The sequence below is a fragment of the Dermacentor variabilis genome, chromosome 5, assembly GCF_050947875.1.
Source record: "Dermacentor variabilis isolate Ectoservices chromosome 5, ASM5094787v1, whole genome shotgun sequence".
Lineage (NCBI taxonomy): Eukaryota > Metazoa > Arthropoda > Arachnida > Ixodida > Ixodidae > Dermacentor > Dermacentor variabilis.
Window position 1 is genome coordinate 163,165,545 of NC_134572.1, and position 18,630 is coordinate 163,184,174.

An 18,630-nucleotide genomic window follows, 5' to 3' on the forward strand; every position below is an offset into this window, starting at 1 on the left:
TGCAAAGTTTGCCGAAACAAATATCATGCAACTTCATTTTCCTCTTGCCATTTAAATTACTACTAGGATGTACCAACAAAGGAAAAGCGGCGCCGACTAGAAACTGCCAAAAAATCAAGAATGCAGAAGATCCTTCAGAAAAAATCTGCTGCTGGAGATACGGACTCCAGCAGTGAAGATGAGTTGGTGCCCCGGAAGATGCTGAAAAAAGCGGAAAATGAAATTGCAGCACTCAAAAACAAATTAAGAATATCCGAGCAGCAGCGGATTGAAGAGCGGCAGCAAAACCAGAAACTCCACAGCTTACTCGAGGAGAGGATGAGTGAGCAATAATTTATTTTTAAATGACTGTGTCACTTTGTTTAGAAATTTATTTTTGCAGTATTCTGTGTCGCCTCACAAGTGTGCTGTCAGTCCTCGTGCATGAATGGCGTAGTAAAATGCCTCAGCATGCAAGCTAAGGTTTTAGATTAATGCTAGTCAGTGGAATTGATTGTGCTATGTGTGGACATTTATGTGACAATTATGATTGTGTTTATGTAAATGTGCACCATGCAGATTCCATGGAGGCCTCCATAATTGAGGCACTAAGAAAAGAAGTTCGTGCGGCAAGGCTGCCTTCACAGGTATGTAATGTGGCATATTGATATTTTATGGGGAGCAAAAGTTCATGATTTTGAAATGTCAAATCAAGTCAGGCACTGTTTCCCATGGACAGATTTATAAATTTGGTTACTTGACGATCTAGTTGAACCTTTTGCTGCCGCAATCACACTTCTATCATGACATTTCTTTGGCAGCTGACATAATTTGCACCCGTAGTACTTGATATAGAATTTCTCATCTAAGCAGCAGCAAAATAATATTTGTCGATTTGAGTACACGAGTCTAGCTGCATCCTAATAAACAACTAATAAATGACACTTCTGTATTGCTCATGCACTGATCTCACATTTTGCAAAACTTTAGCCTGTTTACCCTTAACCATGGAGGAAGGAAAAAGATAGGTGGGAGCGTACCGCAACACGATTGAAGCCAACCTGGTGACCCAACCTGTGGTCGCATGCCTAAGTTTGCGGCTGGTTTTAATGTTCCCACTCTGCAGGCAGAGCCACGGCAAGGCAGCTGAACAAGCATGCACCGAATAAATATTGGCATAGCTACTGGGAACCAAACGTCTTAGCAGATCTCGACCAAAGAGCTCACATGTTGGGCCACCACTGTGGCTTCATGGAGCGTTCGCTTGCCAAGGCTGGCTGCCTGACGTAATGCTCCCTCCTATATCTTTCCTTCCTCCATGCATTTAACTGCACACTTATCAATGCATATCTCTAAGCACGTGGTAATCTAATAGCTACAGCAATTTGTCTAAAGCAGCTGAACCTTTTAATTTGCAGCAAAGCTTTGTTGTGTCAAAAACAAAACCCTACAAGCCTTAATGGCCTTACTCTTTTACCAGTGCCTATTGGAGAAAATGTAAATGGACTTCTGATAACTGTACTGTTCAATTGCCCTTTAGGGTTGTGCTGCAAATGTTTGCAGCGATGATTTGCAGCAAACAGTGTGAGCAGCTCCCATGAAGCCACGTGAGGTGAGAACTTCATTGGCATTGGTATATTTATTTGTTAGAAATGACTATGCATTATGCATTGCTCATTATTTATGTAGTCAGCTTTAAAATAAATCTAACTTACCACGAAATGCAAGTGTAAACTTGATGGTATTGAGCTTTGGTGTCGTATATATTATGCTGAATTATAAATTAAGGTAATCAAACCAAGGAATGGGGAGTGTGTGTTACTCAACAGCATTTCTAGTTCGCATATGTACGGCTTTGTTATGCGCTATGCACATTTCGTGCATGTTAGTGCACGTAATACTGCACTTATGGCTATATACTAGTTACTGCGGATAAGCTTTTCTTTGCTTCTTTGCACATTCCTGCTTGTGTACAGTCTAGCTTCTGTATCACTGGTGAGCACTAGGTAGCATTATTGTGCAATGCACGGAATCCTGCTAATATGTCTGCAGTGTAGATTTCTCAGCGACGAGATCATTACAGTTGTTTTCTGAAATAAAAATGTATTTCGCAGTGCAAGAAATAATGTGTAAACTTTCATTAAGGGTTATGTTTCAATGCAGTAGCAGTATAATTAGCAGAGCGGCAAATTGAGTGAATTGGCATTCGTTGTCAAATAAACATAACAGCACTAACAACAAGGGAGAAAAAATATACGACACAGGAAAGTGCCTGTAGCACTAGCTGTTACTTCCGTTTCAAATTTAGCTAAAGTTATATCCACCACTGTAGTTCAGCCACTGCGACGTCCTAGTACAGAGCACAAAGTAAAAAGAAATAATTATCAGTGTTGTGAGCCACAATCCAATGAAGCCAGAATTCAAAACAGCTCATGCATCGATTTATGTGTACATTGACGAACCTGAGGTTTTAAAAAAGTATCTGGAGCCCTTTACATGGCTTTTCTCATAATCTATGGGATTCACGTCCAAAGGCCAGGTTATTATATCTCCTTTGCATTAAACAGCCATAGGCAGAAAAAGCAGATACTAGCTCATACTTGCTCGCCTATATATTTGGAGGCTATGCACTCACTCGCAGTCATTGGCACTTGCATTCATGAAAGAAAGAAAATCTATTCCCGCATAGTGCAATACAAAATGGTATACAGTATCATGTGGCATTTGCAGTTGCTTGCATTGACACTTAATGGTACCCAGTCATGATAATTCTTGCATCCACAACCATTCACTCACATTACATTCACTCGCACTTGTGGACAGCCACCTATTATACTCGCATTCACTGAAACTCGCTGCCACCAAATTTCATTCATATGCGTGTTTATCAGCACTCGCTGTTATTCATACGTCCCCTCAAGCTTGTTAACACTCCCATTCATACACACATCCTTGCACCTATCGTTACTCACTAGCACCCTCCTATGCCTGTGAAATAAGCGTGGAACAAGTACGAGTTGGTATACTTGTGAACATTTTGACCTATACAAATTAAAAAGCTGGTGTTTTTCTTCCAGCGCAGCAATATGCAATAGTATAATAATTCACTACAAGTTTCTGGGGCTTTACTAGTTCTCAACAGTAGTGATAGGATGTAGTGCTCTGCAGTGTTGCATAGTTGTCACACATGAGGCAACACATGGGCCGTAGTATTTCCGCCAGCAAGATAACCTTATGCATTCAGCTGAAGAGCACCATGTAGTGTGACACAAATTTTGACGTGATTTTAAAGCTTCAAATATTGGGTAAGCTTGCTTTGAATTTAGACTGAAGAATGCACACACTTCAGGTTGTCCCCATGCAGCAACCAAATGAACAATCAGTGTTTGATGTTTCTCTTTCCTGTGGTGCTGCATCATTCCTACATTCTGCTCCCAAGCAATCGTTTTTTCTAGCCCAGACATATGTTCAAGTAATAGCTGACAAGCACGCTTCTTGCTTCTCGGTCCAGATCTAGGCGTTTTGAGCCATTGGCAAGGAAGGTGGCAGGTTAGGCCCTGTTTAATTTCAGAAAAGGGCTCAGAAAGAACTTTGCCATTGCTCTTAGACACTTCGCATAGCTTCTCTATAGTTCATGTGCTAATGCTGATAAGTCTGTGGCCTACACATTTAAAGAATTGATGTGTGGTGCTAATTGCAATGTGGTTGGTTCCTGGATTTCAGGATAATTTCATTCAGGAAAACTCCCAAATGGCAGTCCATCAGCAGCAAGAGTCTACCACGCTGTATGAGTTATGTATACACAATACATGAAAGCCCAGCTAGCGTGTTTTGCATGGGGTTGTGAAAAATTAAGATCTGAAAATCTGAACAACCAGAACGAAGACAGATTTGTACGCATTTAGTTTGTACTTTGCAAGCCTAATGTAGCAGCCACGGGACTATAAATGATATTATTGCTTTCACCACTTTATCTGAGAGAGCGGATGCTGAAGTGAGTGGGCGAAAGCACTGTCTTGTTAATTTTTAGCAGAATAAAATGACCTAGTGAACATTGTCTTTAGCTGTTTTGGATTGCGAGCACTTTTTTCTTGAAGCTAAGCTTTTTTTCCTATATTTTTCTATTTCCCCTTTTCCTAAGCCTGTGTTTGGCATGGTTGCTGCTGCTGTGGTATCTTTGTAGGTATGATTGTGGATATGTATATGAAGGTTTATGTGCAAAGATTGCAGGCTCCAGCACTTGGGCTGACATGGCTCTGTATGCTTTCAGACTCACTAATGCCAGTTAGCATGCTATATTCTGGATAAAGAGAAAGTTGCTATTTAAGATGTGGGTATAATGATGACTTGAAGGTATTTTTAAATCACACTGACCTCTTAATCGAATAACATGTTATATCCAGTGGCGTGCACCTTGGGTTTAGGCATTCGGCATGTGCCACTGTGACCCAAGGGGGTTCAGAATTATTAAATTTAGCTAGATGTGTGCCATACAAACATCATGATGTTGCTTTTGTCATTGTTGCATCGCTGCATGCAGTAGACATCTCACAATGTGTATCTGCATCTGCTTTGTTTGGCATTTGCAATATGGCATAACCTGTGAGCAGTGTAGTGCATAGAAAAAAAGAAATTGCATGAGACACTTCCGCACATATGTTTATGGTGAACAAACATAAACATTGCATAATTAAAATTACAGGTCCCACAGGGTGAAAGTAGACTATTATATGCACCTTTACTTTTATAGCACTTCATTAAGCATGTCACTAAGACTTTGTTTCACGTTGACTCCAGTGTGTCTTGGATCTGCATAATTATTTTTTGGTGTTCTGCATGGGCTGCCACACTGTATTGCTCAGTTGTATTTGTTCTCTAACCTGCATCCATTGTACACCCTTGAGGTACTCGTTGCTATGATGTGCTATCAACTTGCTATTTGTGTTCAGGATTTGGATCTCGGCACAGCCCCAATGGATGAGGCACTGCCAGCTCATTGCGAGTGGGCAAAGCCCAGCTGCGTCCTTGGGCCTCGAGAAGAGGTGGCAGGCTGCCAGGTAGCCAGCCATGTGCCTTCCACCCATGTGAGTGTATAGATTTATCCTGATAATTTGCACCTGCTAAGCCGCTATGCTTGCTAGACAAAGCCTAACGAAGTGTTTATTTCCTCTTGTTAAACATTGTGTCATACTGAAGAAGTAATATTGCCATGAATGCACTTGCAGTTGGTCTGCTTGAATTTTCAAATCGTACTTTGTATACTAGTTTGTGCCAACTCATTATGAGAATCGTGCTATGCGGATAGAGTTGTCTGCCTCCTACTCAGAAGGCACAGTACGCACCTCTTTGGCCTCTGCTTCACGTAGACGGCAACCCCAGGCTGACCTACCCGGGAGAAATCGGTAGTTGCCCTTTCCGCCCTTTCCTATCCTCCTCTCTAATCTTCGTCTTTCTCTTGCTTTCGATCTTCCCTGTTTCCTCTTGGCTTCCTTTTACTTCCACTTTTTCCAGACAGCAAGGGTTAACCTTGTGTGGGATAGCCAACCTTGGTTATAACAGATTTGGTTATGGTAGTGTCGTACAGCTGGCGCCTGCAGGACGTGTTTTTTCACGGTCTTGCAGCATCCCCTTGTTGGGCTTCATATGGAGGTGGGTGGTTGGCGGGGCTGCCGAATTTCCGCATATATTTATGGCATGTTCTTTTCCTTCACTTGCTGATCGCCCTCATAAACGAGGGCGCACCGAAGAAGTATTTAGCTTCTATGGCCAACATAGTGAAAACTTTCCCAAATTCCATGTCATACATTCCGAGAAAACCGCAATGTCAGTGAGAATGATCTCCTTTTCTGGTGTCGAAATCAATAACCGATGTTCTTGGTCAAGGCTATAAACTTTCCAAACTTCCAAGTGGAGATCTCCTTTTAGAACTCCGAGATAAAAATCAATATGAAAGGCTGCCGAATCTTGTCTTTTGGTGACGTTCCAGTGAATGTGGCGCCGCATCGCACCATGAACACCAGCCGTGGTGTTGTATTTGATAGTGACCTGATTGATCTGACAGAGGCTGAACTACTTGAAGGCTGGGGTGACCAGAATGTGATCAGTGTAAAACGAATCAAGATGAGGTGCGATGGTAAAGAAATACAGACTAAGCATCTTATTCTCACATTTGGCTCAGGTGTTCTGCCTGAAACAATCGAGGCAGGCTATGTGAAGATCAGGGTCAGGCCATATACACCAAATTTCCTCCGATGCTTTAAATGTCACAGGTTCGGCCACAGTTCCCAGAACTGCTATGGCTGAATAACCTGTGCCAAATGGCAGCGACCATGAACATCCGTCCGAGTCATGCGCGAACACTGCACACTGAATTGTGAAGGGGAGCACCCTGCGTACTCGCGGTCCTGCCCATCTTGGAAAAAAGGAAAAGAAATAATGGCAGTCAAAATCAAAGAGCATATTTCGTTTAAAGAGGCACGCAGGCATGTATCCTTCTTGCCAAAGTGACGCGTCGGGGCAGTGCCACATCTGCCTCCAGCGGCTGTCCGGCCCATACACAGTGAGCCGGCAGTGCCGTCACCTGCCCCCTGAGCGGTTGCAGCTGGCGCTGTTCCACCGTCCGAGATGAAGGGGCCATCGACCTCTGGGCTGGTGGCCTCAAAGGCCTCATCACTTGAGAAGAGGCTTTCTCGACAAACAAATCGCTCTCAAGAGCCGGTGTCCCGCGTCTCGCAGGAGGCGATGGACACAACACTTAGTCAAACGGCACCACCAGCGCCTTAGGAGCGGCGAGAATCTTGACCGTTCCATAACAGAGAAACATCGCATTATGGGACCAGCAAAGGGCCCTGTAACCTAACTTTTCTTGTTAGACACACAGCACTAACCTCGTTCCCATATGGATACGCAAATATTACAATGGAACGTGAGAGGACTTCTTCACAACCTTGACGATGTTAAAGAACTCCTCCGCAAATTCACTCCAAAGGTGCCGTGTGTACAAGAAACACACCTAAAATAATGCAGCCCAACTTTCTAAGGCAATATGCCACTTTCCGCAAAGACCGTCATGATGCACTCACCTTCTCGGGGCGTGTAGCCGTAATAGTCTATAAGGGCGTTGAATGTCGGCCAATAAATCTCTGAACCCCCCTCGAGGCAGTTGCATTACGAGCTGTGCTATTTGGTCACCTAATCACGGTTAGTTTGATGTACGTCTCCCCTTCCTGTCAACTTACTAAAGCAGAGTTTCACAGCTTGATCGATGAACTTCCTCCACCATATATAGTCGTGGTGATCCAAATGCACATAGGCCCATGTGGGGCAACACGTGCGGATGCGTGTGGGCGCCTGATAGAAAATTTTGTTTTCTTCAGGTGCATGCTTATTGAACAAAAAAGAACCAACATACTACACTGTTACACATAAAATATACTCGTCCATAGACTTGAGCATAGTTTCGAGCTCACTATTTCCGTACCTGGAGTGGTCTGTTCTGAAGAACCCCTATAGGAGTGACTACTTCCCAATTACATTAAAGGTAACAAAACCAGATGCATGCTGTCCGCATTTTCCTTGATGGAACCTCGAATCTGCAAACTGGGAACTTTTTCGAGAACTCGCATATTTAGGCGGTGACGACAATTCTGATTTTAACGTAGATAATGCTGTGGCATACCTAACTGATTGTGTTATTGATGCTGCAACAAAATGTATCAAACAATTTAACGGACTGGCAAAGAATCGTCGCAACCCATGGTGGAATGACGAATCTAGGAAAGCCCACAAAAATCAAAACAAAGCTTGGGGATTGTTTCACAATTCTCCAACAGCTGAAAACCTTATTTCATTGTGGCCAGAATATTGTCTCAGGCTTTTGCTATCCTGAGGTTTGACTATGTGTTAATTGAATGCTACACTAATGAACTTGTTTGGCGTGGGAAAATGTGTTTATAGCATTGAAGAACCATTTATAAAAAGAAAGAAAACTTTTAATGTATCTCCAGATAGGTTCTGCTTACGTAGTTTGTAGTTTACTTTTTGCCTGTGGCGATGCTGGCTAGTCTTATAGCACGTGCTTGATGCACAAGCAATGTGGAAATGAGGTATAATCACATTCACTGATTATGCATGCTTATTGTATGCAGTCTTCTGTAGGGTATTCTTTCTAATGTCAGGTTTGATATTTTTTGTGTAAAACAGAAAAACTAGGAAAGGTAGGTTGGCTAACCACATAGGTGTGCTGCTTTTATTTCAGGGGCCAGTCCCAGTACCTGCAGAGCTGGGTGTGGAAGCTCCACTCTTCACACCAGTTGGTGGAAAGGCAAGCTGTGCTTGCTTATCTGAATCAAACTAGTTTTATGCGAAGCATATTACTAGAGCTCATGCTGCAGCAGCAGCAGCAGCAGCCAACCCAGCTCCTCAGGCGCGGCGGTGTCGCCTTCAAGGCTGACCACGTGACACCGTGACGTCACGACAGAGGAGAAACGGGGCTCCAACTCGCGCCGTCGCTCGCGGCGTCGCGGCGGTATATAAGCAGCTGCGCTTGTTTGTAGGTGACTTTGGCTCAACTCTTGCAAGATGGGCTGGGTGGGAATCGAACCAGGGTCTCCGGAGTGTGAGACGGAGACGCTACCACTGAGCCACGAGTTTTTTTTTCTTTATTTCCAATGTGACAACACAAAATAGAGAAACCAACACAAAAATGTTAAATGCGCCAACCAGTAGCTTGTTGACGCGACATTGCTAAAAATGTTTTAATGACACTAGGTCATTAAGTACAGGATACCATGTTGGCTGTTCGTCCTGGGACTGGTACACATCTCGGATATAGGCAATGCTTTCAATGAAGTTTTCTCTTACCGATCTTACAATAGGATCTGCATGTCTGACAGCCATTCTTGTTTTCCACATGCTATGCATGCTTATTACCATGAACATGTCATAGGGCACACCCCCGTCATTGTTAACCGCAAGAAAGTTAATTCCATATGGTGTGAGGGGCAAATCTTTTTTCAGCGTTCTCTGGAGGACATCCCAATGAAAAATTGAATCTAAACAGTCTAGGAATATATGTGTTACTGTTTCTGGCTTGCGGCATAAAATGCAATCAACTGACCCGGGAAGAAAAAAGCCCTTTTGCTGCAGCCAGGGTTTGACTGGGAGCGTGCCACTATGGAGTTGAAAAAAGAAAGTTTTCACAGACGACCGAACCGGCATTTTTTTAACTCTCTTTAAAACATCCTTACCCGGACCGACAGAAAAAATGGCTCGATATAAAGGTACTGGAAGCATCACGTCACGGAGATCTTTGTACAATTGTTTCTTTGATACTATAATGAGATAATCAAAAGAGAAACGTACTCGAAGAATCTTGAAGGCACTTACAACTTCGCGTAGATACCCGCACAAGCCGCTTCCAGTAACGCCACACGATGACACAATAAACTCGGGGAGAACATTCTGCAGTCTCACTTGAAGCACTGCTCGTAAAAATGGGTCATGCTGGTCCCGCAAGAAAATAAACCTTGAGACAATCTGCCTCAGAAAAAGATGAGCTAAGCCAAGCCCTCCTGCTTTCAGTGAGTGAAATAAGTTGAGACGACTTGTGCGTTCCCATGTTGAATTCCATACAAACGATGCAAGAATTCTATGGAATTTCTGCGCACTAGTTCGTGACATAGCGAGCACCTGCAACACATACCAAATTCGCGCAACAAGGAATGTATTGCAAATAGTTGACCTGGTAAATATGGATAAATTTTTCCCGCCCCATTTCGTAGTTTCCTGGCGCATTCTCTCAGCTTCTTCTCTCCAGTATTCTGTAGGCTCATCATACCAGTTTAAAGGTGCTCCTAGGTATTTTGTAGGAGAGACTGTCCACTGTAAATTTTCAAAGACATTGGGCTTCTCATCCCAGCTGCCATGCCAAAAACCGGCGCACTTCTCCCAGTTAACAGCGCTTCCAGACATATTGCAATACGTTCGAGCTTGTTTAACAGTTTCACGGACACTTTCTTTATCCCCACAAAAGACGGCTACATCATCCGCATACGAGAGAATTTTGACTTCACTGCCCATTAAACGGAAACCGCGTATTTTCTCATTGTGTATAACTTTTAAGCAAAAAGGCTCCAAGTAAATTGCAAAGAGAAGTGACGAAGCTGGGCATCCTTGTTTTATGCTTCTACATAAGTTAATATTTCCAGAGAGTTGTTTATTCACTAATAAGTTAGTGCTACACCCTTCGTAAGACAGTTTTAAGCCTTCTAATATAATGTTTCCAACATTCACGTGCTCTAGAATAGAAAAGAGCACACTGTGCACAACACGGTCGAAGGCCTTCTCCATGTCTAGTTGCATCATAGCAACTCTTCCTTCCCAGGCATCGCAACATTCCAGAATACTTCTTGCCACATGTATGTTATTAAGTATCGAGCGGCCTCTTATGCCACAAGTTTGGTGTGGGCCTACTATTGATGTCATCACTGATTGCAACCTTCTTGCTAACACCTTCATGAATATCTTATAATCTACATTGGATAAAGTTATGGGGCGATACGACCGTACTGAGAGCAGCTTTACAGGGTCATCGCATTTCGGGATCAGCACTGTATGAGTTTTTCGGAAAGAAGGCGGCATGTATTTTACTTTATAAGCCTCGGCTAGAATACGGTGTAAAATGACTGCTAGTTCATGCTTAAATGCCTTGTAGAAAGCTGCGCCTAGGCCATCAGGTCCGGGCGCCTTTCCAGGTTTGAGTTCATCAATTGCGGTTTCGATCTCATTCAACGTAATCGGTTCCTCGAGGACTGTCTTGACGTCATCATCTAGCCTCGGCATTAAAGGCAAGTATTCGCTATCAAAGCCAGCTTCTACCGCTCCTTGGCAGCTTAACAACTCTCTGTAGTGTTCGAAGAAGGCACGCTGTATTGTATTACTATCGCTACTACGCATGTTGCCGTATTCAATTTCTTTTATTTCATTTTGCGATGCGTATCTTTTCTCTTCGCCCAAAGCGCGCCTTGTGGGCGTTTCCCCGAGCCACAAATGCTCTGATCGCGCACGTATCACTGACCCCCTATATCTCTTGACATCAATGATTTCAAGCTCATTTTTTATATTCCTTATCTCTGTTGACAAATCTTCTGGCTGTGGGCATTTTATCGACAACAATACGTTAAGCTTACTTCGCAATTCATTTTCTTTTCTTTTTTCATTGTAGCGCAACACAGAGGCTCTTTCAATAGCTGTTATTTTAAATTCCTGTTTAAACTCTTCCCACATCGCTATAAACCCCGCGGATTCACTAGCAAGCATCTCTCGTATACGTTCTTTTAAAAACGCGAGAAAGGTGGCGTCGCCCAGAAGTTTGACGTTGAATTTCCATAAGCACCAATTAAAAGGGCGGTTTTCTTTTCTCTTATAGCACGTGCTTGATGCACAAGCAATGTGGAAATGAGGTATAATCACATTCACTGATTATGCATACTTACTGTATGCAGTCTTCTGTAGGGTATTCTTTCTAATGTCAGGTTTGATATTTTTTGTGTAAAACAGAAAAACTAGGAAAGGTAGGTTGGCTAACCACATAGGTGTGCTGCTTTTATTTCAGGGGCCAGTCCCAGTACCTGTAGAGCTGGGTGTGGAAGCTCCACTCTTCACACCAGTTGGTGGAAAGGCAAGCTGTGTTTGCTTATCTGAATCAAACTAGTTTTATGCGAAGCATATTACTAGAGCTCATGCTGCAGCAGCAGCAGCAGCAGCCAGCCCAGCTCCTCAGGCGCGGCGGTGTCGCCTTCAAGGCTGACCACGTGACACCGTGACGTCACGACAGAGGAGAAACGGGGCTCCAACTCGCGCCGTCGCTCGCGGCGTCGCGGCGGTATATAAGCAGCTGCGCTTGTTTCTAGGTGGCTTTGGCTCAACTCTTGCAAGATGGGCTGGGTGGGAATCGAACCAGGGTCTCCGGAGTGTGAGACGGAGACGCTACCACTGAGCCACGAGTACGATGCTTCAAAGCGGTACAAAAGCGCCTCTAGTGAATTCGGTGTTGCCTTAGAAACGAGCTGTTTCTAAGGCTCAGGCGTGCGTCGCTTGCTCAGGCTCACATTTCGTTGCCGCGCCGAACGCTGCGTTGCTCGACGCTCACCGCGTCCAATGCGGGGCGCGTAGTCGCTGCGCCGTAGCCCATTGTCTTACACCCCTTGGCGGGTCGGCGGGAACGCTGTCGCGTTCCACTCTTGAAGGCAAAGCAGAGTAACGCATGAGTTGTTTCTTCGTCTAGCGGAACCAAATATAGCCAAGCAACAGCATTTCACCAGGCTAAACAGTGGTTCAACAACTAAAATAAAGGCTAGTATGCTTCGCATCCTGGGCTTAACCTTAGCTAAGCCACAGCCATTTTTTTATGTCATTATAAACGAGATTATGTGCCGAGTGCTTTACTCGGTACTAACTGTGGAGCTTAGTGTATGCAGTTGTCAAAGCAGCCAGTACAGCAGTGTTCTGAAAAAATAACAGGTGCTGACGTGCTAGTAATTCAAGTTCATTCGCAGTGCATATAAAGATTGTCATTATTCCACTAAAATTCGTATTTCTGGGAATGTACCACTCCTACAATTGTTTTATTCGTCTATTAAAATGAATGCTCTGCTAGCAGTGGTGCATTGCTGTGTAAGCAGGAAAAGTCGACATCAATCGTCTATGAGCAATGGTTTATGAGAGTACTTATGTACAATAATACCTTGTTAACTGAAAGTAGTAAAATCTGGAAAAAATTTTGAGACAAGTGAATTTTCCAGATAATCAGTCGTGGAAATTGCAGTGAAAAGTTGAGTTCGTTTTAAAAAATTCACTGCTACTGACAAGCTTTTCAACAACAGCTAAACATAAAGGTTTCAAAGAAATAAATAAAAACATGCCAGAGATATCAATCAGCTCCATTTTGTGGCACTGCAGTCTTATTCTGTGCATGAAAAGTGCGTAGGGCTGGTCTGCTTCGTGGTAGCTCCTGGACCTAGAAAAGCGTCCTCGAGCCGCTTCACACATCGCACGAGCTGATCGTTCCCGACGCTGCATTTAACTTTATTTCGCAGCAAGTGAAGCACGTTTCTTGTTTCAGCAGATGTCGGCACCTTTTTAGGTCTTTCATTATCATTGCCTTCACCACCCCTTCCGTTTGTAGCCATCCCAGCGATTTCGGTGTCAGTAAATTCACCTATCACCGGTACATCCTGGTTGCATAGCACACACTTGTAAATGCTCATGTCGCTTTCTACTATGCAACACACGTAGCACAGACTTACAGGGAACCCTGCCACAGAAAGCGACGTGAGCATTCACAAGTATGCGCTATATGCAAGCAGGGCATACCGAAACGCATGCTGCACATGGGTTTTTATTCTATGCTGTATGGACTAAAATTCAGTGCCGCGAGCATTTTGTAGAATGAAAGTAAAACGGAAATTGGACCTCTGATGGTAAATCGCATGCGTTGCACAAAGCGAACACAAAGAACTGTGTCAAGCATGCTATTTTCCCGGGCCTGCCTCTGCGCATGTCTCTCCCATCACATGATGTGCTACATGGTTGCTTGACAAAGTTGTTATGCCACTAGGTTCTGAGTTCACATCCTAGGAAAGTGTCCACTTTGTGGTAGGTGCAGCAGTCTTGCGCGAAGCTTGTTTAACGGTCCTGCGGCAGAGTTCTTGTTCCACTCTTAGTGAAGATTTTGAGCTATCCGCTATTTGGTCCAAAAATAGTTCGATGCCTTGGAAAATTTCCACAGCCGATTTTTTTTTAGATATGAGAGTTTGAGTTAACACGGTATTACTGTAGTATGATAAGGCACCTCAGGAGTTCTTACCATGTTTACCAAGTAGTGTGCCAAGGCCTTGATTCAGGCTAGTTGGTCTCGTACTTGGAGCCTCAATATCGGTTAAAATGCAGGGACAGATAAATGACTACCACATATGGTGCCAACTTCCAACTGCTTATTTTGGAAAGGAAGATGTCCTTTTATGGACTCTCCACACATCCACAATGGTGTGACATCCTGTAAATGACAGCACGCAAACATCACTTTTTAATTAAGCAAGTTCTTTATGGGATGGTGACAGGGACGTAGTGCTGACGCACCTGTCTGCTAAGTACCGAGTATGAACAGCTTCTATTACCTCGCATGTCAGCTGTTGTCTGGCTCTGCCCACGATACTGCACTGGTCAAAAAAATGTGCAACCACACTTTCTACAATATTGGGCCAGTGACTCACTGCCAAATTTCTTTACACTGTTATTATGCTCCCGTAGCCAATCATTCAGGCATCATCCTGTTTTTCCTACATAAGATCTAAAGCATTCCAGGTGTAAGTGGCAGATGACGCTGTGGTGTTTGGCAACAGCATTCGGGTTAGTCATCCAGCATAGCCTTGCTAGCTTGTTAGGTGCAGAGAATGCTAGTTGTACATTCAATCGCTGACCAATCTTTTTTGAGTTGTGTGATAACTTATGTATTTAATAAAAAGAAAAGCCTCGCAGTTAAAAAACAATTTGTCCTGGTCCGGGACTCAAACCCGGGACCACTGCCTTTCCGGGGCAGCCGCTCTACCATTTGAGCTAACCTGGCGGCTAGCAGGTGGCAGGGCGAAGTCGAATTTGTTGACAACTCGAAGCAATTAAAGGCAAGAGTTTGACCTAATAATTCTGCGGAAAACCGCAAGGTAAATAGGGGTGTGCCAAGGCATTGATAATCCGCAACCGCAAATCATTCGCAGCCACGACTGTAGGCAACATTCAGTATGAGAAAAGAGATCAAAAATCAAGTTTGGTTTAAATTTTCTCGGCTGCTAATCAACCCCTTTTTTTCTGCAAGAATATCTTGGCAATTGCTATGAACGGTTGGATGTCTGCTTTACCCTTTATTCATTACTTCTCTCCAACTTGCGGGTTTGTGTAGAACTATTAGGTCAAACACTTGCCTTTGCTTCGAGTTGTCAACAAATTCGACTTCGCCCTGCCACCTGCTAGCCGCCAGGTTAGCTCAAATGGTAGAGCGGCTGCCCCGGAAAGGCAGTGGTCCCGGGTTCGAGTTCCAGACCAGGACAAATTGTTTTTCAACTGCGAGGCTTTTCTTTTTATTAAATACATAAGTTATCACACAACTCGAAAAAGATTGGCCAGCGATTGAATGTACAACTAGTATTCTCTGCACCTAACAAGCTAACAAGGGTATGCTGGATGACTAACCCAAATGATGATGCCAAACTCCACTGCGAAGAAAGGCGTGAAAATAAGTTTGTTGATTGTGCCTCGTGCATCATCAGGCAATTACACCTACAGTGCTTTAGATTCTCTATGTAGGACAAACAGGATGATGCCTGAATGATTGGCTACGGGAGCATACCAATGTAAAGAAATTTGGCAGTTAGTCAGTAGCGTGCCATTGTAGAAAGTGTGGTTGCACCTTTGTTTGACCAGTGCAGTATCGGGGCAGGGCCGGACAGCAGCTGACATGTGGTGCAATAGAAGCTGTTCATATTAAGTACTTAGTAGACAGGTGCGTTTACATTGTGCCCTTGTCACTATACCATAAGGAACTGGCAGCATACGTTCTAGGAGAGAAAAAATCATAGAGTAATGCAGAATGTTGCAGGAAGCTCATTGCATAAAAGATATCTGATAATAGTTTAAGTCCTGCATCTGTTGCGCTACCGAATAAAGAAAAACCCATGCTAACGGTTATATCCTACATGTGCGTGGAATGTGGTTTGGTGAAAGTACCATGTGTTGAACAGTTGCTTATGCTATTGTGTAACATTTAAGAGCTTTTTCTTTCAATGCCATGAAACCAGTTGAAGACCAGTGCCCTTTCTGTCCTGTCATCCTTTCTGCATTATAAGACAGTTCTTTTTTCCTCCAGAGGATGAGTACTTCTATTCAATTAGTTCAGCACTGCACCTGACATTAGGTATTGCCTAATGACTCGGGCTCTGAGCAAGGTGTGCGACTATTGTGCAATGCAAAAGAGCAAAAGCAGTGCCAGTGTCCAACTGAAATGACACAGCAAGTCAACATTGCCTTGTCATTGGGGGAAATTGTACAGGGATGCCAAAATGTGTCATGCCTTTTTGTGTCTTTATTCTCGCATTTGCTAGCTGCCTTGCATGACACTGCATTGGCCACGTGCCTTCAGAACTGCATAATTGCCCTCTGTAGTCGTGATGATCATGACCACGGTTTCGTTCGCAGCTGTTGTGACAAGTAATAGTTTCATTGTGACTTGGTGCAATGCATGCAGTCTCACAAACATGGTGGCTATCGAGGATAGTGATTGTACTGTGGCCAGGCTTGCATCCAATCAGCCAGTTACATTGAGATTGTTGTACAATTTGTTACAGCCAGCTCAGTGGTGAAAAAATTATAGGGATGGACATGTAGTAGTGAATAGCATGCCTCCGACAAAGATGCGGCCAAGTCTTGTGCTATGACTGCACTGCAAAGAAAGTACTTCGTCAAGGCCCTTGCCGCTGCGAGCAGTATGATCAGTCGCGAAATGACATCTGCAGCTCCTGCACTGCTTATATGTGAAGTAGAAACAGGATTTGCGGATTGATTCAGTATAAAAGTGTGTTGGTGTGAACATTTGTTTTTTTTCTTTTCATACCCTTAACAATTCAACATTTGGTTAATTCAGAATTTAGTTCCAGTCCTGTGAAATTTGAATGAATGAGGTTTTACTGTATTACATTCCTTCTTTCACCGCATGTGTAATTTGAGCTCACTGGGGTACTGCAAGAACTGTTTTCAGCCTCAAGGGTAAGATTGCTAGCTCTGGGACAAAGCAGCTCCTTAAGCGTGCAATAAGTTGTACTGTTGTGTTCTACTCTTCCCATCTGCTTCCCTAGACTTTTTCTCAAGTCTAAATAAAAACTAGTATATCCCGTGCAAAAGGTGCTTGTCGCTGACTGTGGGATTAAATGTGGTGAATCCTCCGAGGTAGAATTGTTGTCCCTGGGCCATTATCAGTGAAGCTACATCGACTAGGGCTTCCTACAGTCAGGGCGTAAACTTTGAACCTTTTGCATATATCTTGGTTTTATCCTTGAGTGCCATCACTGTGTTTGGCAATCTACTTTTCCTTAATAACTGTTACCTTTTTTATCCAATATTTCAAGAACAGAGACTTTTTCTGAGAGTACATATGCTCTTTTGTATTTGAGTAATTAATCTCTTGCAATTTTTATCTTTCGTAGGTTCACATTGGAAATGGCTTATTTATCTGTGCCAACAAGTGGACGTGGGTCAATCAAGCAAAGACAGACAGCACATTTGCCAGGGAGGTTGCCCGATGCCTGTGGCAGCCACATGAATTGGTCGGCAGGAGTGTCACGGGCAAAATATGTATGCGCAAACTGAAGGAAGGTGGCGAGGCAAAGCCAGCATTAACACCAGAAAAACTTGGTGCAGTTCGAAGTAAGTAGACCCTGTCCTGCTAGCTCATGTTTTCATAACGATTGCGAAGTGTTTTGAAGTTAAAGGAGCAATGCCTATTACATGGTGCTATTTCTGCACGAATATAATAGGCTGTCGGTAAGATGGGGTTGTATTGAGGTGATCTTCTTATATGGGCTGACATAGTTTACATCTACACATCAGGGGCATGCATAGCTGTATGTGCATATTTAGTGATGCGCTCTCGCTAACAAAAACTATCACTTAGTTTCTATAGTGGTATTATAGGTGCATTAATCTTTCCTATTAATAGTTCTGCACTGGCATCTATCAGTGTTTTCCATCTGCATATTCCGCGGTGCGGTAGCGAAAAGCTGTGTAATTTGTGTAGTCACTTGCATGAGCTGCTATATACTTGATAATTTAATGTAAAATATGTGTGGAAATGTATTAGACCATTTCTGTGGTCTTTTATTGCAATTCTGCAGCCATTTATATTGTTTGTAAAACACGAACATTTCACAGAGATGGGAACAAGACAATGCGAGGACGAGCGCTTGCTTTCAGCTGCTGTGGTTAATGTTGAAATATCAATTTACGTTGGTAAAAAACTCGTAAGCCTCCGTGTTCTATTTTTGCGGTTTCTCTGTGAGATGGGGGGGGGGTTCACGCTTTACACTCAATATCGTGCCAGAACTAGCCCAATCAGTTACGCAGTGGAGCCACCTACTGTGCATGTCAGTTCCAATGGCTTGTCGAATCTAACAGGGCATGATTTGTTTGCATTTTTTGTGCAGAGTCATACGAGCACTTCGTGGCGAAACATCCGAGCGCTGTGGACACAGAGGCAAGGAGGCTCAAGGACTTTAACAAGCACCTGGCCACCATGCTGCGTGATGCGAAATAAAGATGGTTTGTGCTGCGTGCCCTAAAAAGTGTCCTCTTTGTCTCGGGCTGGCTCATTGCCCGACTCACGTACGTGCGATTGAAATTCACTCGCTGCAATGTTGGCAGACGATGTTACTGTGTGCAACTTCATCAGAAATATTGCATGAACAAAAGAACTCGTTCAACACAAATGAGAACACTTGTACAATGTAGCTAAATAAGAATAGCGTCTTTTGCATAGCTGAACGAGAACATTTTCATGTAGCATACACAAACGAGAACGATATCGCTGAGCGTAGCCATGCGAGAACG

The 18,630-nt window shown here is 43.6% G+C and overlaps 1 protein-coding gene and 1 long non-coding RNA gene across 2 annotated transcripts; both read left to right on the forward strand.

Moving 5' to 3' along the window:
* The first annotated feature begins 244 nt into the window (after positions 1-244).
* On the forward strand, positions 245-1,581 carry LOC142582019 (uncharacterized). Its single transcript, XR_012828362.1, has 3 exons — positions 245-322; positions 559-626; positions 1,520-1,581. It is a non-coding gene; the product is annotated as an uncharacterized LOC142582019 (long non-coding RNA).
* Positions 1,582-10,682: 9,101 nt separating this feature from the next.
* Positions 10,683-18,337, forward strand: LOC142583690 (BEN domain-containing protein 5-like). The gene is made up of 4 exons (XM_075694177.1): positions 10,683-10,733; positions 11,594-11,659; positions 17,232-17,451; positions 18,228-18,337. Exons 1-4 carry the CDS (start codon positions 10,683-10,685, stop codon positions 18,335-18,337), a joined length of 447 nt encoding a protein of 148 aa, XP_075550292.1.
* The last annotated feature ends 293 nt before the right edge of the window (positions 18,338-18,630 follow it).

Bases quoted from the DNA above. Each gene is read 5' to 3' on its own strand.
- LOC142583690 (XM_075694177.1), top strand. From the start codon at position 10,683: ATGCCTTGTAGAAAGCTGCGCCTAGGCCATCAGGTCCGGGCGCCTTTC. The intron at 10,734-11,593 runs GTTTGAGTTCAT...CTTTTATTTCAG, and splicing joins AGGTCCGGGCGCCTTTCCAG to GGGCCAGTCCCAGTACCTGT. The intron at 11,660-17,231 runs GCAAGCTGTGTT...TATCTTTCGTAG, and splicing joins TCACACCAGTTGGTGGAAAG to GTTCACATTGGAAATGGCTT.